This window comes from Melanerpes formicivorus, unplaced genomic scaffold (genome assembly GCF_026170545.1).
Source record: "Melanerpes formicivorus ecotype bairdi unplaced genomic scaffold, bMelFor1.0.p_v2 SCAF_14, whole genome shotgun sequence".
NCBI lineage: Eukaryota > Metazoa > Chordata > Aves > Piciformes > Picidae > Melanerpes > Melanerpes formicivorus.
Window position 1 is genome coordinate 16,963,889 of NW_027142366.1, and position 25,733 is coordinate 16,989,621.

General features: G+C 47.6%; 1 protein-coding gene across 1 annotated transcript in view; it reads left to right on the plus strand.

Moving 5' to 3' along the window:
* Window positions 1-1,230: 1,230 nt before the first annotated feature.
* GSG1L (GSG1 like) overlaps window positions 1,231-25,733 on the plus strand; it is a 66,203-nt gene continuing 41,700 nt past the window's right edge. The window contains exons 1-2 of the mRNA XM_068147212.1: window positions 1,231-2,231; window positions 20,815-20,862. Of these exons, the coding sequence (XP_068003313.1) occupies window positions 1,931-2,231; window positions 20,815-20,862 (349 nt within the window). The 5' untranslated portion in view covers window positions 1,231-1,930. The remainder of the gene's footprint in view (window positions 2,232-20,814; window positions 20,863-25,733) is intronic.

The window sequence follows — 25,733 nt, forward strand, 5'->3', positions numbered from 1 at the left end:
AGAGCATTGACCCATCTGTTAGCATGAGCCTGTGGGGCTGTGTGGTTATTCCCAGGGCTTGCTGGGAACTCTGCTGGACTGCTCTGAGAGGCCACATGCATCTTCTGGGCCCCTCAGGTTAGGAAAGATGTTGACTTGCTGGAAGGTGTCCAGAGAAGGGCAACAAAGCTGGGGAGGGGTCTGGAGCACAGCCCTGTGAGGAGAGGCTGAGGGAGCTGGGGTTGCTTAGCCTGGAGAAGAGGAAGCTCCGGGGAGACCTTATTGCCCTCTAGAACTCCCTGAAGGGAGGTTGTAGCCAGGTGGGAGTTGGTCTCTTCTCCCAGGCAAGCAGCACCAGAACAAGAGGACACAGTCTCAAGCTGCACCAGGGGAGGTTTAGGCTGGATGTTAGGAAGAAGTTCTTCATAGAAAGAGAGATTGGCCATTGGAACGTGCTGCCCAGGGAGGTGGTTGGAGTCCCCATCCCTGGAGGTGTTTAAGAAGGGACTGGATGAGGCACTTGGTGCCATGGTTTAGTTGATTAGATGGTGTTGGGTGATAGGTTGGACTGAATGATCTCAAAGGTCTTTTCCAACCTGGTTAATTCTATTCTATTCAATCTTCATGCCCTTGCAGGGCAATCCAAACAAGGTTGAAAGGAAATCTCACTGAGTCCAAAGCCCAGGACGAATGTGCAAATTCACCAGAGGTAACTGAGTTCAGCTACTGCGTGACACTGAACTGCTGTGGGACAAATGTGGCCAACCTCTGGCACACGGATAAAAGGTCTTACAGACTGTACCACCACCATCACAAGGTTCCCTGGTCTTACAACACTCAGTATTCACCATACAGCTCACAGAAATGTGGGAGTGGGTTATAAACTCTGAGTCAGCTAACCAAGAAGACAGAATGATGTCCCTCTCTTTGGCAGAAGGATGTTATGCAGTGCTCCCTGCTCTCCCAGCATTGCCACCTGGCAAGTAAGGGCCAGGGCTTGCTCTAATCAGTCTTCTTTCTCTGTACAAACCAAGACCCACAAAATGTCCTACAGACCCACTTCAAACAGATCATCTGCATGGGCTGTGACTGGAAATGAAATCCCAAGGAAGGGGTTCTTCTTGGCATTGTGAGCAACACAAGCTTTACTCATTAAACTCTTTCAAATCTCAATTCCTCTGGGGCTTTGCTGGCTGCCAGAGCAAGCCCCTGAAAGCAGGGATTTACACCGGGATGCTGACAGCAGAACCAGATCCCCGATTTACTGCTCTCTAGCTCGGAGCAGAAAAGCCAAAGTATCACTCCATCCCTTCTCCTCCTCCTGGAGGACTCTACTCTTTTGCCACATGACAAATGTATTTCACAGCTCCAAATAGTGACTCTTTTTGGGACTAAGATGTGACGCCTCCCCCCGGTCCACCTCAGCCGTCAGCACGCTGCAGTGGTCCCCGAGGTCTGGTGAGGACGGTGGCGGCAGGCAGTGGCTGTCCCTGCTGCCTGCCTCCCACTGAGTTCCTCCTGCTCCATCCCGGGGGAGCAGAGGCCAGCCAGCCCCGCAGCCCGCAGGTGTGTCCCGGCGCAGGAGCCCCTTGGGATGATGTGCGGTGCCCGAGCAGATGTTCAGTGGCTCTGGGCGCCGTGTGCGAGGCAGACCCTCTCTGCTCCCGTCAGCGCGCTGAAGCTCACCGACTACCAGAGCACGGCCGCGCTCCCGCCTGCAGCTGCTCCCCAAACGTACAAAGGCAGGGTTTGAAGTGAGCAGAAGAATGGGAGTCTGGCTGCAGCGCTTCCTTCCCTGCCACGACAACAGACTGGAAGAAGCCGAGAGTTTTGATGCCTGGAAAACTGGATTCTGAATCGTGAGAGGCTTTTGAACCCCCCTCCCTCCCAAATAAAACAAACCCTTTTGACTTCTTCTCTCAGCAGGAGGGGGAGGGAGGGCGGATTTACCATGAAGACAAATCGAAGATGCAGAGCCCTGCTAGCAGTGAGTCTGAATCTGATGGCTCTCCTCTTCTCTACAACAGCTTTTATCACGACCCACTGGTGCGAGGGCACACAGAGGGTCCCCAAGCCCAGCTGTGGGAAAGAGAAGAAGACAAACTGCCTCAACTACAGCGGGAATGAGACTGCAAATGAGACAAACCAGAACGTGGTTCATTACAGCTGGGAGACGGGAGATGACCGCTTCCTTTTCAGGTATTTCCACACTGGGATCTGGTACTCCTGTGAGGAAAACATCAACGCTGCTGGTAAGTATAAAACAACTTCCTTCCAGCTTGCGTTGCTTTGTGTTTGGCTCGCTGTGATACAGGCACAAGCAAGCTGCTCTGTGCTGTAGCTTAAGGCAGATTCACCCTGCAGGGAGAGGCAGGATTTTAACAGTTCTTTGTTGAAAAGCAACCTGTTTCCAGAGAGAGCAAGGGTTTGCTTGTTTACCTGCTGGCTGGTGCAGGGTCTGTGCTCTAAAGCCAGCTGAAGCTCTGAAAAGCAGCGTGTGCCACCCTGACGGGCACTGCAGCCAGGGACTGGTCACCGCTTCCCTTCTGGGAGCTGCTCCATGGAGCGCGCAAACGACAGCGGCTGATAGTTGCTAAGGAGGCTCTGACATCTCACTGGAATTGCCCCTGAAATAACCCCTGGGGCAGTGGTCTGAACGGCAGGGACAGCACAAAGGTGACAGTGTCATTAGGCTGCAGCCCGGGCTGCCTCTCCTCTCGCATCCGTTAAGTAAATGACCACCCACACCCCCTTCCTGCCGGCTGGATCGTATGGTTATCGAAGTAGAGAAATGGCAGATAAAGGGCACAACTGGGCACAAGAAAGCTCATTTCTGCTCCCTGCTCAGCCATTTACTTGCTGAGAATCACTCGAGAAGACATCTCCCCAGCTTATCAGTGCATTCATTTCCTCTGCTGTACCCTGGCACTTACCAAGAAATAAAACACTGGGGGGTGGATGGAAGGTAGCAGCCATGGGACTGATTTAAGTCTCAACAGATGCAAAGTGACAGTCCCTACTCCCAGAGCTGTCTGCTAGAGCTAACATCCAAGCTCAGCTTTTGAAAGAGCTTTTTTTCTACATTATGTGACTGGAAAATAAAGTTTACAAATGTGACACAGTATGAGATAATGGCCCATGGATACTGGTTCCTCCTTGCTGGGCTGTTTCGATTCCATCCTGCCATTACCCAAGGTGTAGCACGGAGAGCTGGTCCTTCCCCGCTGCTGGCAGAGGAGAACAATTAATCATCCAAGGTGGTGTGTGTCTGAGGGCACAACCTCCCTGAGAGTGGGAAGTTTATGAGATCCTGGTGAAAAAGCTCTGTAGGGATGAGCTATCAAGTGGGGCAAAAATGGGGAGCAGCTCACAGCCTGTTTGACCCCTTGGTGCTGTGCATACTCACTGGTATTTTTGAGGATGGTGCTTCAAGATTTAGTTGGTCATGAAAACCCCATTTAATGTAGGAAAAGGAAAGTTCATAAACTCCAGCCTTGGGACTGTCAATAAACAGCTCCATGTCAAAATGAGGGCAAAGTAATGTTCATGATATGAAAAGGGAAAAAAAAATGTAGGAGGAAAAACAAAAAGGTTATTTGTCTAGCTGATGTGGAAATAAACTTAGGCCACAGCAGCCTGAGTGAGGAGCTTAAGGCTGACTTTCTGAGTTGTCTTAGCTGGGATTGGGACAATCAAGCATGCCCACAGTTTTGGCAGATATTGAAAGCTTTCCAAGCCAAGATTTATGTGTGAGGTAAGTTGTAACTGTGTGACTAGCCCACTCAGAAAACTGAGTTATCTGTGGGAGAAAAGAAATGCAGTGATCTATTCTGTACTGGGTAAACAAAGCTGTGCTGCCGTGGGTGATCTCAGGAGATAGCTGGAAGCCAGCTTTAGAAAGTTATGGTGAAAACAGGAGAGAAGGGGTTGGTTCTCCCTCCTCACACCTCCACAGCAGCACTGTGTGTGTTTCCTCTTATCTGAAACACTAACTTGGTGAAAAAGTACTCTGCAGTGAGTGAAGCAGGAGTGACCAAGCTTTGGAAAGAATTCCCCCTAAGCAGATGGGTATGCTGGCTTTGACAGCTGCCTCAGCCAGGATTTAGCATCTCTTTTTTCTGGTAAGGACAGGAACAATGTAATGGGCACAGGTCTAAATTTGTCCCTAAGAGAGTCAGTATAAAATAAGCATGAAAGGAGTTTGTTCAGACTTTGGAGTTTGTAATATCAAACTGTCAGTATGTAGTCATGGCCTTTTGCAGCCTGACTGGTGATAATTTTATCTGGCCTCCAGGGCAGCGAGGCACCAGCCAGCCCCAGTTTAAGAGCACTATCATCATGCTCATACCTACACCCACAGTGTGTCTGTGAGTGATCCATCCCTTGAATTCCTCACACTGTCCACAGCATGCTTACCAACCACAGTCCTGCAGGTATGACCAGTCATGCAGTCACTATGGTGCTAATAAACACCCTGGGATGCAAGGAGAACATCCAGAAGTTATCCCTAAGCACACAGCTGGTGCTATTCCCTAGGTTGAATGCACTCCATACTTTCAGTACCATCTTTCTTAAAGCTCAGTGATAGCATACTGAAAATTACTGCAACAGCAGCCTTCCTCCATACACTCCACGGCCTCACACTCTGTCAGCAGAACATATGGTCACATACTGTGGTCAGCACCATTCCTACAGCTCCTGACCTATCCTTCATCCCTCACTTCCAATGCCTCAAGTTAAGCAGCATGAATTCCACCAGGAGCACATGAATGCCAGCAACGCCCTGTGGATGTGATGCTGTCAAAACCCTTCAAAGCCTCCTAACATTCCCAGCTGTGAGCCACATTCTCCATCCAGCCACCAAGCTTTGCATTTCCCTCTCTCTGCACTCACAGTACTGCCAACACTTCCTGCTCACTGCACTTGTGCAGCTGAAATACAGCAGATCTTGGAGTGCAGGGGCCACAGGTCCAGCTCCCAGAAGGTTGGCACTGCAAGAAACAGGATTACAGGGCTTCCAGTTGGCTGCAGGGGCTGGGACTGAGTCACATTTAAAATGACATTTAGGCTGCAATCAAAATTTTTGAGTCTTCTCCTCTCCCTGTTTATCTGAAATGTCCATGTGGATGGCAGAGGTTGAAGTGCAGAGCCTGGGGAGCAGCCCTTCCTCTTGCTGCAGGTTTCTAGCTCTCATTGACATCTCTAACAGTGATTGAATGCTGTGATTAGCTCTGAAATTATTCGTGGATCTAAAGGTTATTTTCATCCAGCATGTCTAGGATGGCTAAAGAATCCAAAAAGCATTTAGAAGCTGAGAAACAAAATCATGAATCCCCTCTGGGAATAGAGGGAGTGCAGCACATAGATTTCAGTGGTGGATGGGTCCTGTCATTATTTAGCATGGTTTCTGACTCCAGAGTATGCTGAATCCCAGTGTACCAAGCAGAGGGGGAGGGGTGTCCCTTTCAGAGTGGGTTCAAGGCTTTGGATCCCACACAGGTGGAAGTACCTTCTGTAAGAACAATGGTCCAAACCTCCAGAAGGGCTGAAGTTAGAGCACACCCTGCAAGCTCTGCAGATTGTGCTGGTCATGGGTCATGCTCTACACTCACACGCTGCACAGGACACTTGGAGCCTCCTCCCAGGCCGTGAATTCCTTGGCTATGGCCAGGTGTCCCAGAGCTGACCTCTCTATCATTTAGTTCCTTTTCGAGCAGCAGTTTGAGTGCATATCTTACCTCACACTAGCAGCCTACACTGTGCTGATATCAGTGCTGGACACCACACAAGACAGCAGACAAGTGATATGATAGTAAGAGCAGTGGGAAAGAGGTGACAGGTTTTCTGACTCCAGAACATAAAAATATCCAGATGTTAAGCAGGTAAGGTGACATAGCTTACCCTAACAGGTAGAGGAGTTGGATTGCTGGGAAGCAATGACAAGTTAGCCAGTTTTTCTTAATAGAAAAAGCCACTAACTCAAATCTTGGTTTAGCTGCTAATGAAAAGACAATCTACACAATAACATCCACATTCAGAGGGAAAGCAGCTGCCTAGATGTCCTTTAAGAGTACTGTCCCATCAAATAAACAACAAGCCTTCCCATGATGCTCTCCATGCTTTACAGAAGGCAGGGAGATCAGGAATGGACATGGTTAGGCTGGAAAAGATCTTTAAGATCGAGTCCAAACATTAATCCAGCACTGCCAAGTCCACTGCTAAACCATGTCCCTCAGCAGCAGCATCACATGGCTTTTAAACACCTCCAGCAATGACCATTCAACCACTTCCCTGGGCACCCTCTTCATCTTGCAATGCTATTTTTGCAATGCTTATGAGGAAAGGCTGGGGGACCTGGATCTCTTTAGCCTGGAGAAGAGGTTACTGAGGGGTGCCCTCATTCATTGTTATAAAGATGTAAAGGGCAGTGTCAGGAGGACAGAGCCAGGCTGTGCTCAGTGATGTCCAGTGATAGAACAAGGGACAAGGGGTGCAAGCTGGAGCAGAGAAGGTTCCATGGGAACACAAGGAAAAACTTTTTCACTGTGAGGGTGCTGGAGCCCTGGAGCAAGCTGCCCAGAGAGGTTGTGGAGTCTCCTTCTCTGAAGACACTGAAAACCTGCCTGGATGTGTTCCTGTGTGACCTACTCTAGGTGATCCTGCTCTGGCAGCAGGGGTAGACTCAATGATCTCCAGAGGCCCCTTCCAACCCCTAACATTCTATGATTCTGTGGTTTTGAGGACAAGGGATTTGTAGCTCTCTATATGCTCTGTACCATGTATCCCTTAGCACTCTAAGGAGTAAATGGTGGAGTGGAACTTACACAGTACATAAAGATGCATCGAAATGGGACATAAATATGGCCATTACATGCACATTTGGGAAGGAGCCAGATGTATCCTGCAGAAGTGAATACATCTGTAACACATAAAGGCACGAACTTGCCACACACTTTCGCAGATCCAGAGCAGCACTGCACCACCCTTCTCCACCCCCCTCGCCCCCATGTGATAACAAGTGTACGTGACTCACCATAGGCAGCTGTCCAGAGAGAGGGACTGGGGCAAAGCACCTTGTGAGTGTATAATTAAAAGGAAGAGGAATTGGGAATTCTTGCTGGATTATGAGAAGTACAACATAATTGGCATGACTGAAACCTGGCAGGGATTGTTCGCATGACTAGAATGTGAAACACGCTGCTTATAAATTGTTTAGGAAGGCAAGAGTGGTAAAAAGAATTGAGGAGGTAGAGCTCTGTATTAAAGACAACATTGCCAGTGATTCCAGAACTGAACCCAGGGGGCCTGGATAATCTCCATCTGAGGATGCTGAAATAACTGGCACATGAAAATGCAGGTTTAGTAGTAAGAATCTGCAAGATGCTGGCTTCAAAGAAGGCTGGGGAAAAAAAGGCAAGAGGCCACTTGACCCAGCAACCTTAGGGCAGTTTTCAGGGAAAGCACTCAGTACATGGCAACAAACAGGGTTTTGTCAAAGGTGGGGGATGAGTACAGGTAAATCTTTTAAGAAGATGAATCACTTCTTAGACAAGGGTAGTGCATTAGTCCCAGTCTCTATGGATTCCCCAGAAAAGCTCTTGATGGACTTTCCCACTGAAAATTCTTTACAGAAGAACTACAGAGAGTGGTAACAACGTGGTGACAGATGTAGGCATGCTTCCACACTGGGGAATGCTAAACAGCCTGAGCCTCTGTAGGCTGGGAGGCAGGCACAGCACACAGAGAGCTATGATATTGGTGGGAATCCACTGGGAATGACAGAGATCAGACAAGAATTAGCGTTAACTGCTTCTGTGATTTAGAGAACAATAAGCCATATGAGAAAAAGAAAGAAATACTTCTTCCTACAGAGCTCCCTGCCAGGGAATGCTGTGAAAGCCAAAACTAGGGGTTGTGCAGATCCAGAGAGGAAACATCCATTTCTTTTACCAACATAATGATTTGAGAGCAACCTCTGACCAGGAAATCCCCAAACTACTGGCGCAGCACTGTTATCAAACAAGCAAAATCACCCTAAATCCATCCCTTTGCTCTGCCCTGAATATCTGTCACTGGATGACAATATCAAGATAGTGAAGTAGATGGAGCTTTTGCTTGCATCTGTGGTGCAGGTTTTACTTCATTTATTACAACGGGGAGAAGCAGAGAGATTGTAAACTGACTGAAGAGCAGTCTTGCAAGGAGGCTGTGGCAAGTAACCCAACAAAGGAAATGATTACAATGAGCATCAAATATTTTCAGTTGTCCTCAAATTTGGGTTTAGGGTTGATGCAGTTAATGCTGAGGTTAAAAATATAGGGGAAAGAACAAAGTCATGTCACCTAGTCTGTAAACAAACAAACCAACCAACCCCCCCAAAACAAAAGGCCCTATGAATCCTAGAGCTAAATTGTGGGCATCAGCAAATCATAGTATCATAGTATCATATTATCATAGTATCATATTATCATAGTATCATAGTATCAGTCAGGGTTGGAAGGGACCACAAGGATCATCTAGTTCCAACCCCCCTGCCATGGGCAGGGACACCCCACACTAGATCAGGCTGCCCAGAGCCTCGTCCAGCCTGGTCTTAAACAACTCCAGGGTAACCGTGTCTAAACTGATCAACAGCTTCACTACAGCCAGGGGAAAGTAGTGAGTACTTTTTGAGGAGATTAAACTCCTCCTCACATGGGACCAACTGAGCCCTGGGATTATGTGCTTCCTTCATTGGCCAAAAAGGGATTTCTCTGAGAATTGTAATTTCCAGCACAGAAGTCTTAATTTGAAGAGAATAATCCTGCTTGAAGCGCACTCCTTAGATATGCTGCGACTCAAAGTCTGGAAATACTGCCATTACAGAGGAGAGATTTTGCTGCACAACTGTGAGCAGGTCTGGTGGAGTTGTAAGAACAGCATTAAAATGTGAAAAAAAAGGTTAAAGCACCAAACACCTAAGGCATAAAGTTCTGTGAGATTACAGGTAGCTATCACTCGCACAAGAAAGATAAGAAACAAGTTGCAAGCTGGTATTTGAGTTGCAAAATGCTGTGATATAAAGGAAAGGTCTTACTCCAGGGAAGAATCTGAGCAAGGCAGAGAGAACACCAGAACATTTGGCTAATGCCATCTCATATAGTTATGGAAAGAAAAAAGAGGGAGGTGAAACGTACAGAGGGGGATTTCCAAGGTAGCTGTGGGAAAAACTGTTCTTCTTCAGTACAACCAATCAACAGTCTAGAGGAGATCACAGTACCACAGTATCACCAAGGTTGGAAGAGACCTCAACGATCATCAAGTCCAACCTGTCACCCAAGACCTCATGACTAGACCATGGCACCAAGTGCCACATCCAATCCCCTTTTGAACACCTCCAGGGATGGGGACTCCACCACCTCCCTGAGCAGCACATTCCAATGGCTAATGACTCTCTCAGTGAAGAACTTTCTCCTCACCTCGAGCCTAAACTTCCCCTGGCACTCTCTTGATGTGAAGGCACCAAGTATATGTAGACAAATAGCAAGAAATTACTATGAATTCTGTAACTTGTCATTGAGAAATAGAAGTGAGAATCCAAGGAGAAGCTCCCAGAAAGCGCCTCTGGACTTCCCCTCCATGGAGGGCAGTGGGACCAAAGGAAATCCTGGGGCTGTAATGGATGCTCCCTTAAAGGCACAGGGAGAGCTGCTCCAGGGAAGAGGAATGTTCCTGGCATGAGGAAGTTTGCAGTGAATCCTGCAGAGCTGATTTGTTGGCGTCTTAAGGAGGTCTGAAAGGAGCTGCTTGGGTGTGACTGCCTTCCACCATGTCTATATTCCATCCCAGCCATCCCTGTTTCAGGGCTGTCACTGGTCACCAGTGGGAGCCAAGATGAAAAACCCAACAGTTGCTGTCTTGATGCACATCACACTTTCTGGAGGGCCTTATACCTTCCCCAAAGCAGCAGAAAGTGGCGACAGGTGGACACAGTGTGTGAGGAGGTTGGTTTGCTGCCATTGACGTTATTACAGCTGCTCGGTATCTAATTGGTATGGCTGCTCATGCACTGAACATTAAACTGCTGATCTAATTTGGGATCAGAAGGGAAATCTCCCTCAGGCTAGATAACAGGGATATTAACAAATTCTTGCCTTCCTTTTACAACGTGGGGAAGGATCCATCTCAGAAAAGCACTTGTGAGCTTCTCCTAACAAATCCCTGCCATTTGCTCACAGGATAAGATAGGCCTAGCCATAGGAAATTAGCTCTATGATAAGAGCTTTTAGATCTGCTCATGTTCCTGGTGATGACTTACTCTCCTCCTGTGGTACATGATAGCTGTGGTTCCTGTGGTGGTGATTGCTTTATTGTAGACATTCAGTTTTTATAGGATTTGGGGGATATTTTGTGGCTAGTGTGCACTGGGGATTGGGGATTTTAGGTCCTCCTCATCCTGCTAGACAGACTAGCTGTATGAGCATACATAAAACACGGTTATGAAGTCCCTGCAGGCTGAGTCTCAGAGTAAGGTAAGGGGCCAGGCATTGAGCCACTCTTATTTGATGTTATCCTCTACCTCATAAGCAAAAACTGTGTTGCTTTCTCTTTGGATGGGTCTGCCCTCAACCACTTAACCCAGCAGCCTCAAAACAGGCATCTGAGGGTTTCTGGCAGTTCCTTGTAAACAGAATAAACTTCAAAGTCCTGGAAGACTCACACAGAGGTCCCATATTTCAAAGAGAACTGAGATGTTTACCCCAGTGTCAGTTTGTGTAAAATCTTAACAATATTAATTCAAGGCCACAGAAGTTACTAGAGGATGAACTATCAATCAGAATGGTATCCCCATGGCTTGCAAAGCACAGCAGCTTCAAAACTGCATTTAAAAATGTCCTTATACAGAGAATTACCAGACCTGGCTTACTGATACATCTTAAAATGGGGACTTACCAGGGAGCAACACTGCTTCAAGCAGGATCCTGAACTGGTGGGGTGTTATCCAGTATTCCTGGTGGGAAACAAAATGGCAACAGGAAGCTTTGCTTGTCTAGATTACAAATGACTACAGAAGACAGTACATAGTAAGAAGCAGATGCTATTACTGTGGAATGACTTGCCTTGTTGAACAGACACAGCCCAACACCTCACATTTGGTGGGGAAAAGAACACAAATCATGCTTAAAATTGGGGGGGGGGGGGGAAGTGACAGAGAAGCAGAGACATGCCAGCCTGTCTAGACTCATTGCATTTGGAGAGATCAAACAACACATCTTACTATCCTTCAGCCTGATTCCATTGGGCATCACTTGGCCAGACAGGAACAAACAAAAAACAAGCCCCCTAAGAACACCAAATGAGAACTTATTATAGTTTCATAGTTTCATAGTTTCATTCAGGGTTGGAAGGGACCACAAGGATCATCTAGTTCCAACCCCCCTGCCATGGGCAGGGACACCCCACACTAGATCAGGCTGGACAGAGCCTCATCCAGCCTGCTCTTAAACACCCCCAGGGACGGGGCCTCGACCACCTCCCTGGACAACCCATTCCAGGGTTTCACCACTCTCATGGTGAAGAACCTCCTCCTCACATCCAGCCTGAATCTCCCCACCTCCAGCTTCATTCCATTCCCCCTAGTCCTATCACTACCTGATATCCTGAGAAGTCCTTCCCCTGCCTTCCTGTAGGCCCCCTTCAGATACTGGAAGGCGACAATTAGGTCACCTCGGAGCCTTCTCTTCTGCAGACTGTACAGCCCCAACTTGTTGCAAAGTCATTAGGTGCAAGGCTGGAGATAAGATTCACAGGAGGAAGGGCAAGAACAATTCAGTATTCAGCATTCAGTATCACTAAGGTTGGAAGAGACCTGAAAGATCAATTCTTTTCACTTGATTTCAAAAGTGGGACATAAATTTGCAGTGTATTTCTGTGGGTGAAAGGTTAAGGCTATCTCAGTTTCCATACTCCAAGCACACCTGCATGGAAAAACAGGATGCCTGAACCCAAAAAGCAACTGAGCATCTCCAAGGAGGGAAGTTAAAAGTTCCTGGAATCCACTTTGAAGCAGGCAGCCTAAATTGCAACGACTAAGAGAAACAGAGAGCAGATAGATGGGCAAAGTAGGGCAGAAATACTGTTACAGTGTTAAGTGTGGAGAATAAATACTGTTATGGTGTTAACTGTGAAGAAGAAATACAGGTTGATGTAGTACAGGCTCTGGCACTCAAGGTCCCCTCCTCTCCAGCAATCCCTTTGCCTCTTCCCTACAGTTACTTGCTCATGTTTCGAGCTGCAGCCTCAGGACTCATGTCCACAGCAATGTGCCATGTAATCAGAGCAATGCTCTGTCCTACATCTGTCTTTCCCTCCATTTTGGCACACATGCTTTCGATGCTTTCATGTTCTGAACTAATCCCATCCATGAAAAGGAGTTTCCATCTTTGCTGTCAGTGACTTTGAGCTCTGCCTGCCCTGCTCGAGTATCTCTGGATCCAGGGCACAGATCCAATGCAAATCCTCCAGCTGGGCATTATCTGGAGAGAAGCATTGGCATGGTTAAAAGAGAATCCACACTGATCCACAGCTAATAATATGAAGGAATAGGAGTTATTGAATCACACTTCTTCTACAACCCAGGGTTTAGGGTGCTGTTGTTTACTTATTCCTCTGACCTTTGCTAATCTCCAGCCAGCCTGGAACTGCTAATGCGGTCACAAAGGAGATTGCAGAAGGCATGACATACTTCATTCAGTGAGGTACAGATAGCAGCCATTTCTTCTGTGAGGAACTTCATCTCCAGTCTTCCAGTTTTGTGGGGAGACCTTATAGTGCCACAGGCACCAGGCAGCCAGTAACTAGTTTATTTTGGCATGTTTACATTAGCACAGGGTGGCAGATGGTCATCTGTGGATGAACAGGTGAAAACCCTCCTCTTCCCATTTGGTGGCTTGAAATGCTTGCAGCAGCTCAGAGCTCTTGGTCTGATTTAATGTTTTCCAGATTATAAAGTCAGGTCTAATTTGACACCAGAGTCATTGAAAGCCTCTCTCAGCACCATCGTTCCCTCGATTCTCTCCATCATTTAGAAATCTGAACTATTTTCCAGCTCTCCAAGTGACAGATGTGTGTACACATCCATCAGGTCTTACCAAGATAATCAGATGAGTCTTGTGACTTGGCTGTGTTTCAATCAGACCTGATTTGAGAGCAGCCTGTGGAGATGTTTGCTTTCTGTTACTGTGCAAGATTTTTCACTTCAGGGAGAGTTCCAGCACAGAAAGCCCAGTTGCCATGGCACATAGTCCCACTTAGCACAGACGTGCTGGGCATCCCTTGCTCTGCCTGCACCCTCTGCCCAGCTGTCTGCTGCTCCAACCAACCAAGGGGGAAACTCCACAGCGTGGATGAGACCTTAACAACAAAACAAGCGCTAGTTCTTCCTTGGTCTGTGAACTGAGGGAAAATGCATGCCTGAAATGAAACAGTGGAAAGCTTTAAGCTTTTCCACATCAAAAAGGTTAAAAGTTTTATGAGTTTGCATTTGCTTGAGGAGAACAGCAGGATAGGCTGCAGGCTGGGAAAGAACCCCACAAGAGAAAGAGATTGGGGCTTCTCTCAGCAGAGACTGAAGAAATTCCCATTTATTTGGGAGTAAGGGAAGTGCTGATAGGCAGCAGCTCTGAATGACAGCTGCCAGAGCGAGAGAAAAGAACTGTTTTCAGAGTTGGAGACATATTTTTGTGTCATTCTCTGTGAACTTGTTTATTTTCCAGCAGAAAATATTGCCCCAGCAAAAAAAATATCAGGGTGGTCAGCTGCAAAAGGTTGATTTGTGCAGATTATTAGTTATTAGAGAGGGGAAAAAAAATCAATTAAATGCTGGGGCTGGGATCAGTTTAATCAAAGTGGAATATTCCACTCATTAATTAACCTGCTAGAACTCAGTTTGAGCCAGCTGATTAACCTGTGTTTTCCCTAATGCAGTGCTTTCTGTCACTGAAGTTGTGCTTGTCTAGGCTGGGATCCCTGGAGGGTTAGGTCTTTTTTTAGGCAAACACAATGATTTTACTCTCAGTAGATGATGTGAGATCTCATCAGGATCACATGACTCCAATCAGATCCTGGGCTGCATCAAGAGAAGTGTGGCCAGCAGGTCAAGGGAGGTGATCGTCCCGCTCTGCTCAGCTCTGGGGAGACCCCACCTGGAGTACTGTGTCCAGTTCGGGAGCCCCTACTACAAGAGGGATCTGGAGGTGCTGGAAGGTGTCCAGAGCAGGGCCAGGAGGAGGAGCAGAGGGCTGGAGCACCTCTCCTGTGAGGACAGACTGAAGGAGTTGGGGCTGTTCAGTCTGGAGAAGAGAAGGCTCCAAGGTGACCTTATTGTGGCCTTCCAGTATCTGAAGGGGGCTACAAGAAGGCTGGGGAGGGACTGCTCAGGATCTCAGGGAGTGATAGGACTAGGGGGAATGGAATGAAGCTGGAGGTGGGGAGATTCAGGCTGGAGGTGAGGAGGAAGTTCTTCCCCATGAGAGTGGTGAAGCCCTGGAATGGGTTGTCCAGGAAGGTGGTTGGGGTGCCATCCCTGGAGGTGTTTAAGCCCAGGCTGGCTGAGGCTCTGGCCAGGCTGATCTAGTGTGGGGTGTCCCTGCCCATGGCAGGGGGGTTGGAACTAGATGATCCTTGTGGTCCCTTCCAACCCTGACTGATACTATGATACTATGATACTCCAGATAGAATTGGAGGGATAAAAATTTGGTAGGGCCTGGGGGGGGGGGGGGGAGAAAGAGTGGGGGACACACACCTAGTCTTTCATAGGCTGGGAGCCAGAGTGTTCCTAAAAGGGAATGTTTAAATGAAAGTTAATCATTTAAATTTCCAGCAGATCTGTACTTTTGAACTCCTAACATTTTATGCAGAGTCAGTGAACACAGATAGCTTTCCCTTCTTTCTTTACTTTTTTTTTTCTCCAAGATAGAAAGCAGAGTTGCAGCAGATCCTTCCTTCAGTCAGAGCTACCTGATTGCTTGAAGTCAAATTATTTAACTAGAGTATTTGGAAACGGTGCCGTTGGAAGGCGTACAAGAGAGGATTTTTCTGGAGCTGGTTTCATTTTGCTGCCTTGGTTATTAATGAGGTATTTATCACTGGCTCGGAGGGAAAACAACTGGGGAATGGCAGACCCACAAGGACACCGACTTCCAAAGCTTGCTGCTGCAACAGCCTTGTTACAAAATTGAGATGGTGCCTGAAAGCCTCTGCTCCTTTAGTGTGATTTCTGCCCCCTCCCCAATTTGCTCAAGGGATACCCTGGGCAAACCCAGCTGCGGCTGTGCAGTGGGGGGTCCTGAAGTCAGAAGCAGACAAACAGAATCACAGAATCACCAAGGTTGGAAGAGACCTCAAAGATCATCCACTCCAACCTGTCACCACAGACCTCATGACTAAACCATGGCACCAAGTGCCATATCCAGTCCCCTCTTGAACACCTCCAGGGATGGGGACTCCACCACCTCCCTGGGCAGCACATCCCTATGGCTAACGACTCTCTCAGTGAAGAGCTTTCTCCTCAACTCCAGCCTAAACTTCCCCTGGTGCAGCTTGAGACTGTGTCCTCTTGTTCTGGTGCTGGTTGCTTGGGAGAAGAGACTAACCCCCTCCTGGCCACAACTACCCTTCAGGTAGTTGTAGACAGCAATAAGGTCTCCTCTGAGTCTCCTCCTCTCTAGGCTAAACAGTCCCTGCTCCCTCAGCCTCTCCTCGCAGGGCTTGCGCTCGAGGCTCCTCCTCAGCCTCGTTGCCCTTCTCTGGACATGTTCAAACCATACACTTCAGACAACTGGTGGAAGAAACAGCAGGATACATGTAGGTCTCACAAAGGCTTAAACTCAGAGTGGCTCCAGTGACACACTGAGATGAGAAGTACATCTTTATAGCATAGTTTAGACCTAATCCGTGTGCACCTTGACCTGCCTTTCCAGCTGCACTCTTACAGCTCCCTAGTCTCTTCTGTAGACCCATAGTAAAGTATCACAGAATCACACAATGGTTGGGATTGGAAAGGACCTCTGGAGATCACCTAGTCCAACCCCCCTGCTAAAGCAGATTTGCCTACAACAGGTTGCACAGGAATGTGCCTATGTGGGTTTGGAATTTCTCCAGAGAAGGAGACTCTCTGGGCAGCCTGCTCTGGGGCTCCAGCACTCTTACACCCAAGAAGCTTCTCCTCGTGGTCAGATGGAACCTGCTGGGTTCCAGTTTGTGCCCATTATCCCTTGTCCTGTCACTGGGCACCACTGACAAGAGTCTGACCCCATCTTCTTGCCCTCCACCCTTTAGCTCTTGCTGAGCATTGACAAGATCCCCTCTCTGGTTCTTCTTCTCCAGGCTCAACAGCCCCAGGGCTCTTAGCCTTTGCTCCTCACAGAGATGCTTCAGGCCCCTCAGCATCTTTGTAGCCTCCACTGGACTCTTTCCAGTAGTTCCCTGTCCCTTTTGAACTAGGAAGTCCAGAACTGGATGCAATACTCCAGGTGCAGCCTCACCAGGGCAGGATAGAGTTGGGGGAGAACCTCCCTCAAAATCAATTAGCCAGCACCCACTTTGGCAGCTGCAGCTGGGCAGAGCTAATCTGTGATAATGCAGTTTCACTGAGCCCATGGCAAGGGGTGCAGAGCACAACAGGGAAGGTAGTCCCCAGGCCCTGGAGCTACTGCACCCTACAGACCTGGCTGTCTTCATTTTCTGGTATGATTGAATTTGGGGGATTTGGAAAAGCCAGTTCTCTCTCTCAGCTTTTGCTTTCACATTATTGCTTAGGCTTGGGAGGTCACTGACCTCTGCCTGAGAAAGGTAAGAGAAAAAATTCTTTGCCTCCAGCTTTCCAAAGTGTGTGTGATACTCAGAAGTAGAACTCTTTAGTGGAGAAAGTAAGCAAGCAGCCCTCACCACCTCCTCCTAGGAAAATGGAGGTGTCTGGGGGACCACTCTGCCTATCTGAGGTGGCAGGACACATGAATGACCACTCTACCAAAGGCAATTCTCTGTCAGCACCATCCTGTAGAGGCTCCTTCCCATCCCTGCAGCAGTCTTATCTGCTCATTTACCTTCTCCAGAATGCAGCTCTGCCAGAGCAGTGCAGTGCTCCTTTTCACACAGCCTTCTCCTTCCTCCTGAAATACTTTGATTTTTCAGACATGAGAATTTTCCTCACAAGTATTTGCCACAGACTTGGGAGGACTGGAAGCTCAGAACTTCCCACGATGCCATGAGCAGCAGGAGAAGAAAGAGTATGGGCCTCGTGCTGGAAGCAAGACAGAAAGATCATCTTATGCTACCACAACTTTCTCTGTGTTGCTGGCACAGGCACAGTGATAAAATCCACATCTTCTTGTGTGCTGTTTGCTAAGAATATGCAGAAGCCCAAAGCCAAACTTTCTTCAGTAGGAAGAGCTGAACTACTGAAGAGCTAGAAAACATTTGACCTGCAGCTCTGTGGGAGCTTCCAGACCTGCAAAGCCATGAAATGGGCAAAGTCTCAGTGAGCCTGTCTGAGGAAATTCTGTGTGCTCCCAGGAAGCTGAGCCCAGGGGACCTGAAGTCCCAGAGAATTTCCCTTCCCTTGCCTGCTTGCTGTTGATTCCTAGTTCAGGCTAGGCACATATTCAAGATGCAGATGCACACAGATGTGCAAGCATGAATGATTCTGTTGTGGCAGGTCATCCAAGCCAGCCCAGAGAGCAGTGCCTTTGCCAGCAACTCCAGAACCAACATGATCCCTCCCATCAGCTGGCTCCCTCCTCTCTGGCAGAGCAAAGCTTGCAGATCACCACAAAAACACACACACCCCCACCCCCCTCTGGAGTGGACAAGCTCATCACAGTAATGGGCCCTAGGATATCATCATCCTCTACCATGCACACCAACACCCCAAGACTCTTACTCTGCCACCAGCTCAGACCTTGGGTCCTTCCCGGTGTGTCTCCTCCCACTCTCTGGCTGGTTCAGTTTGAACTTCCCCAGCGAATTACAAGCACTGCATGTTTGCAGCATGACATTGATTAACCAGGATTAATTAGAGAAAACCACACAAACTTTGGGCACTTGCTGGCATCAGCCCTAAAGGCCCTATGACACCTGCCCCCTTCTTTGCCTTCATGGCAAGCCCAGCTGAGACAAAACTGAGCTCATACAGAGCCAGTCTGGCTATGAAGGGAATACATTTGCAAGGGCTCCTACAGAGATTGTTTCTACCTCACCCTTGGGAAGCCACACAAGAAGCCAGCACCAAGAGCAGAAGTTTTGGTGGTTGATCAGCCCTCACTCCTCAGCCCCCCACAGCTCCTCAGCACTCCTAATCTCTTCACATGCACTGTACATGGCCATGGCTCCTTCATGGAAGTGGAGAGCATTCAAGCCAGGTCACACCTCTCCTTTCTGTGTGAGTTATGTGCAGAAGACATCACTCCTTGGCTTTCTTTTGTCAGAAAGAGTGTCAGAACTAGGTGAAGACAGAACTATCAAGGGGATGAATCCTAGACACTTTCCTTGTTGCATTTCTAAACAGCCTTTTCTGTACTCTCCAAAGACTCTCCAGGAGCCTGGTTATGAGGAGAAGATGCATCTGGAAAAGGGCAGCACAGCAGGATAAACTCTGCCAAGTCTAAAATTAAACTTAAGAGGGCTTAAGAGATCAGTTATACAAGATACCCCAAAATAACTTAGAATAAATCCTGAGAGGAACACTGAAAGCAGTGCTGACATCTTCAGTTCTCAGTGAGATGCATGTCTGCATGTGGAAGTGTGGATGTGATCTATAAATACCACCAGTGGTTACCATTGAAAATGAAGGAGAGGTTTCCAGTGCTCCAGCAACAGGAGCAACGAAGGGAAGTGTTCTTCACCAGGAACTGCTTCCTACCACAACCTTCAGCAGAAAGCCAGGCACAATCCAGGTATCAGCCATTGGAAGTGAAGTGACTTCTTCCAGGCTTTGCTCTGCACTCCAATCTACAGTCAGTCTTGGTGCTAGGGCTCCAAAATGACCTTTTTTAGACACTCATACATTTAAGAGGGTGTTCTACCCACTCTGACTGAGGGAGAACGAGGATGCACATTCCTCCAAAGAGCCTGTGATCACACTCTTCAGCTCTGTCCTGCAGGCAGCTGCAGCCAGACACCGTGGTACCATCAGCTTCCTCAGTACCCATACATGCCAGAAATGCTCTGCAACTTGCCCTGCATCTGAAAGGCACCACGTATCTCCAGGTCTCAGAGCAGCCTATGCAGGTTCTGTAGCAGTAAAGGGCATCCCCTTTTGGCTGTCTTAGGATAACATGCAAGAGAGGCAGGTATCTGTTCGAGGTTTCCAGTAATATGGCTTCAGATTCACTGCAGCTGTAGGTAAGAGATGACTCAGTGCTAGGCAGTTAGCCTGAAGTCAGGTTAAAATAAATCTGTGGCAAAACTATTAACATACATCTGAAAAAAACCAACCCACCCTAAACCATAAGAGCGAATCCAAACCACAGATCTATAAGGTTAGAGTGAAAAATCCTTCTTAATCTGTTTAGATCGAGTCCAAAGCTGAAGGTCACTCTCCCTGTATCCCTTTGACACAGGGAGAGTGCAATGCACTCCTGAGACACCTCATGCCCCAAAACTGGGAGTCTCTGGATGAGAATGATTCCTACCTACACTACAGCATCTTTTATAGTCCACCTGTTTCTCTGTATTTCTTGATCTGGGCCTTAAGGTACAGCACGTGTGAAAAGCTGAGGGAGCTGGGCTTGGTCGTGTCCCTACAAAGAGAGAAAGGAAGGCTGCAAAGATGACAGAGCAGCTAGAGAAGCTGAGGTTGGGTTTTAAGGAAACACTCCTCCAGTGGGGTGGTAGAGCCCTGGGAGCAGAGCTGGGGAGAAATCAGCATCCTTGGAGTCACTAAATAATGGGTATCACTTTGCCTGAAGCACTTCAAGGTTTGGCTGGTCACCTTGGAACATGTCAGATTGAAGGAAATACACACACCTGGTGCATGGATGAGCCTACAGCAGAGGAATTATTTAATAACCTCTGATTGCCTGAAGAAGTAAAAAGAAAGGTCAAAACACCTACCCTTGAGACAGATTTTCTGCTCAGAGGCAATAGGCTTCTCAAGGACACCTGCAAAACCAGAGGTGGAGCCCTAAACAGAAAATTGAATTGTCAATAATAATGCAGCAGGCACAAAGCAGAGGGAGTGGCCCAGGGTGTGACGGTCCAGCCAGGCATTTGCCTGCTTTCTTACCCTTTGTTTTCAAATGCCATGCAACTGTTTAACTTGCTTTGTGCTTCAGGATTTGTCTGTCCTAGTCATGCGTCAGATTTGTCTACCAAGACACCTGTGCCCATGGCAATGCTTCCAGGAACCAGCAGGTCTGGTCACACCCTGGTAGAGCACAGGCAGTGTCCTGACCTTGAGAAGGAGGAGGGCAGAATTGTTGGTGGAGGAAGCTCATGCCCTCCCTCAGTGGTGGTGTGCAATGAGGCACTCCATATAGAGTGCAACACAATTCCTGACCTTGGGAAGGAGAACCACCCCCCCCCAGCAAGGACCTAAGCATCAGGGAGAACACTGTTCTTCACTAGCTGTGTTTCATACTCCCAGTGAGGGGACAGTAACCCCAAGGGAGAGCCCAGCCCTGTGACTATGGTGCTTTTGGTCCAGGATGGAGGCACCAGTAAAGGCTGCTCTCTGGGAAAAACAACCCAGTCCTGTAGAGACTGAGGTGGGAGTGGTGGCAGAAACTAAGTCAGAAAGAGGAGGCACAGCAAACCCAGTCGACTTCTGTCTCCTAAAACAATCCTTTTCTTTTAAAGGTGAAAAATGTCGAAGTTTTATTGACCTTGCCCCGGCTTCTGAAAAAGGTAAGAAAATACAGCCAAGGCTTCTCCCCCTGTCACAAATGTCATCACTATTGTTTCTTGTCTCACTTGAGCTCCAGGGGATGCATTCCTTCCAAAGCATACAAGGACCTACATGTCACACAGATTACACACAACCAGGTGAAACAAATGCCAAGGGTTTAAGGCTGCTACTTCCTCAGTTTATGCAGATCTGTCATGTCCCTGATGCATTTTCTCCTCACTCAGGTGATTACATTTTTTTCCAAGAAAATCAAGATTTGCACTGTAACACAGACATTTCTCTCCCTCCTCTAGTGAAGAGGGACACTCTACGTGGTTTCCTCAGGCCATGAAGATATTTATGGCCAGAAAGCTGCAGTCACAGTAACAAATGTCTCCTTGTGAGGGAATAATCTAAATGCTTGTTTATTTGATTTACTCTCCACCCCCACCCCCCAAATAACTGATTTACATATTCAAGTGCACAGAAGTATCATAGTATCAGTCAGGGTTAGAAGGGACCACAAGGATCATCTAGTTCCAACCCCCCTGCCATGGGCAGGGACACCCCACACTAGATCAGCCTGTCCAGAGCCTCATCCAGCCTGGTCTTAAGTGGGCTGCAAAGGTTCCCTCCACCCTGGTGTTACAGCTGTACATTCTCAAGAGCAGTCTAACCTGTATTTCAAACCAGTATTTATTAGGGAAAAAAACACTAATAAAAAGATTAGAGTTCAATTAACAACCTGGGCAGCTGAGGTCATCCTGCTCCCTGCTCAAGACTGAGCACTGTCCATGGCTAAAGAGGCATCCAGGCCTCAGTGCCCTTCACACTGACAAGTGGCCTTCTGGAGAACCCAAAGCACAGATGAAAATTCACATCTGGACAAAGAAGCAATAGATTTTGTTAGATCACTTGAGACAATCACAGAACCTCTTGGGCATACAAGACCTTCATCAGGTCTGACGGAGGCAGTAAGTGGTGTGAGGAACAAATTGTTCTTTGTCTGAATCTCTGATCAGCTGGACAAATTGGAAGAGAAGGCCAGTTACCACCAATAAAGCAGAGGGGCATTGCACTGAAACAGTGACACAGGCAGTCCCTGGGAGTTCATTGTAAATAAACCTAAACAAATGATGCAGGTAAAGGAAGAACAGTCCTAGGATTGCTGCCATAATTGGCTCCGAGCTGAGGCTTACACACGGAAATGGGACCTTGGGGCATAACCATGCTTAGGAAGCCACCAGCTCAACACTCAGCAGCAGCCACAAAACAATCTGTTAGAAATCATTAGCAAAGGACTTGAGAACAGAGCAGAGAGCATTCTCTCACCTGAGGACTGCATGCATCTGAAAGCTTCACCTTGAGATAAAAATATAGCATGTCATTTTGTCCTTTTTAGTCCAACGCACAGAAAAGCAGCAGGGGTAATCAGAGTTCTGGAAGGTTCTGAGCAAGGATGAAACAGAATCACAGAACGGTTAGAAGGACTTCTGGAGTCATCCAATCATCCCCAACCCTCCCACCCACAGGTTGATTTTGAGTGACTCCAGAGGTGGATACTCTACCACCTCTCTGGCCAGCCTGCTCCAGGGCTCCACCATCCTCAATGTAAAGAAGTTCCTCCTCATGTTTAGATGGAACTTCCTATGTCCAAATCTGTGCCCATTACCTCTTGTCCTGTTACTGGTCACCACTGAAAAAGAGACTGGTCCCATCTTCCAGACACCTATTCTTTATTTATAAGCATTCATAAGATGCCCACCTCAGTCTTCATGATAAAAGAGATGCTCTAGCCCCCTAATTATCTTTGTAGCCCTTTGCTGTACCCTCTTAAGCAGTTCCCTGCCCTTCTTGAACTGGGCACCCCAGAACTGGACACATACTCCAGATGAGGCCTCATCGGGGCAGAGTAGAAGGGGAGGAGAACCTCTTTCAGCCTGCTGGCCACAATCTTCATGACACACCCCAGGGTGCTATTGTCCTTCCTGGCCACAAGGGCACACTGCTTGCTCATGGTCTTCCTGCTGTCCACCAACTCCCCCAGGTCTTTTTCCGCAGAGCTGCTTCCCATCAGATCACCCCTCACCTGTACTGGTGCAGGAGGTTATTCCTTCTCAGATGCAGGACCCTACACTTACCCTTGTTGAATTTCATGAGTTTGCTAAGAGCCTTCAGCCCAAAGGAGAGCTACATGAGAGGAGTTATGATGGACACTGTGACATTGATATGGTTGGAAGAGGAACCAAGCCAGCTGAACATGAGACAGCAGTGTGTCCAGGTGGCCAAGAAGGCCAATGGCATCCTGGCCTGCATCAAGAATTGTGTGGCCAGCAGGAGCAGGGAAGTCATTGTGCCCCTGTACTCTGCACTGGTTAGGCCACACCTTGAGTACTGTGTCCAGTTCTGGGCCCCTCAATTTAAGAAGGATTTAAGACTCTTGAAGGTGTCCAGAGAAGGGCAACAAGGCTGGGGAGAGGTCTCGAGCACAAGCCCTATGAGGAGAGGCTGAGGGAGCTGGGGTGGTTTAGCCTGGAGAAGAGGAGGCTCAGGGGAGACCTTCTTGCCGTCTACAACTACCTGAAGGGATGTTGTAGCCAGGAGGGGGTTGGTCTCTTCTCCCAGGCAACCAGCACCAGAACAAGAGGGCACAGTCTCAAGCTGTGCCAAGGGCAGTTTAGACTTGAGGTGAGGAGAAGTTCTTCACAGAGGGAGTTGTTAGGCATTGGAATGTGCTGCCCAGGGAGGTGGTGGAGTCACTGTCCCTGGAGGTATTCAAGAGGGGATTGGACGTGGCACTTGGTGCCATGGTCTAGTAGTCATGAGGTCTGTGGTGACAGGTTGGACTTGATGATCTTTGAGGTCTTTTCCAACCTTACTGATTCTATGATTCTAAGCAGGCAGCCTGGGGAATGGTTGACTGCTTTTGCCAGTAGCAGGACTAGTGGGCAGTGTGTGATGCCTTCAGGAGACAGACTTGAACCAAGCCCCACGTATCTGTTCCAAAGGCAGCAGGAGGTTTCTGTGCTTTATCCTTTTCCTGGGAAAGTTCATTATGGTGCATAACGCTTGGTTGCATCACCCACACACTTTCCAAAGCAGCATTTATTGCTTTGCTGTAAGGATTTCTTTTGGTTGTGTGAAATGCTGTCAGCAATTTATTTTTCAGCAAAATTGTCGAGTTGCTGCATGGTGTCAGGGTGTATTTCCAGACTATTCTATTTTTTTCTTTTGGAGGAAGGAAGGCTCTTTTGCTGTAGTGGTATAAAGAAATGTATGGCTATTTCTGAAGCCTTTCCATGGAGTTGTAAGGCACACTGGCAGAACGAGAGGGGAATGCTCCGTCAGAGACGGAAAGTGCTGACCGTCTGACTCATCAACAAAACCAGGAGAAGTTCCACAGCTGTGGATCGAGTTGGACACTGCAACATAGTTAATCTGAGGTTTTCACCACCAGTCTGGTACTGTCCAGAGATATTCACCACGGGCAAAGAGAAAATTGGGTGTCAGTGATGCTCAACTTACTTTCTCTGCAGGGCTCTCTATCTTCTTGACTTAATCTGCTCTTTTCCAGTAATAAAAAAATCTTTCCTACTCCCATTTCTTCATGCCCTCCCTCATCACTGTCTTTCTTGCTCAGAGGCTTGCCAACTATGCTGTTACACCCAGTGCTGGGACAGATTCTTGCTTCTTCTTCCAAGCAAATAAGATGTGAAAAGATGCCATGAATATCACAATCTGAATTCAGTTATACAAACGTCGTGGGCTTCACAGTCCATTGTGTAACTGGGAAATTTTGGACTAAATTTACCTTCACAATGAGGCTTCAGATCATTCAGTTTCTGTACACATTCTCAGCATCACTTACCACTAAAGAGTGGGGGTTTAAAGTTTCAGTGATCTAAAATATCTCAAGGAGTACACGCCCCATCACTGCAGCCTTGCACTCAGGCTTTCCAAAGTTTTCTTCTCTGTTGGTTTTCCCTGATTCAAAGAAGCTTTCCATCCCAACCAGCTTTGAAGCTACATACAGGCTGCAGAAGGTTGTGCTCTGAGCACATCACCTTCCACTTTTCAGACATGCTAAACAGAAGCCTAAGAACACACTTAGTCTAGTTACACAGCCAGTCACTTCTAGAGTCTCTCACCCATTAAAATCAAGACATTCCAGAACATCAAGACTTCTCCAGAACATTTAAGACCTTCTTAGCTAAGCACTGAAACTCACATTAAGAGGAAACCATCTCTGGTGAGGTTTAGCTGCATCCTTAGCACAAATCCTGCATTCATAACTGAAAAGGTTTCTTATTCTTACTGTAAAAATTCACTAGCTGCTGCCTGAGCTCCCTGTCTTGAATCCATTTGTGCTGATCTCTGGGGTAGCTGGGTGTTGTCACTCTGATCAGTTATTACACCCTTTGCATATACTGCACCAATGACATCTACTAAAAGGAGGCAGCAAATTTGGGGGCAAACAGACCCACAGTGTGGTATAAATAAGCATTTCCAACCTACACTAGGAGAGCTCTTTCCTGCAGTTAAGGCAGCCGCCAACAATCTGTCAGAACCCTGTAAGCCTCACATTGAATTTATTAGCTATAGCTGCTGGTTAGTGCCAAATCTGCTTAACAAAATCATCTTGGTGATGGTAGATAATAAATAGCTAGGGGAAAAAAAAAAAACATTTTCTGTCCACAAATATTTTTGTTATTACAGTTTTCATTTGCTGTCACTAACAAGGGATAGGGCAATAGTTAGTTAGACTGGCCAACACTTCTGAAGGGCTCTCACAGAGCAGATGGCATTGGGTCCTACAAAGAGTGCTAGGTTCTAATTTTTGTTACAGATGTGAATAGTAAGATGGCTCCAAAAGGAGCTGGAAGGAAACTGC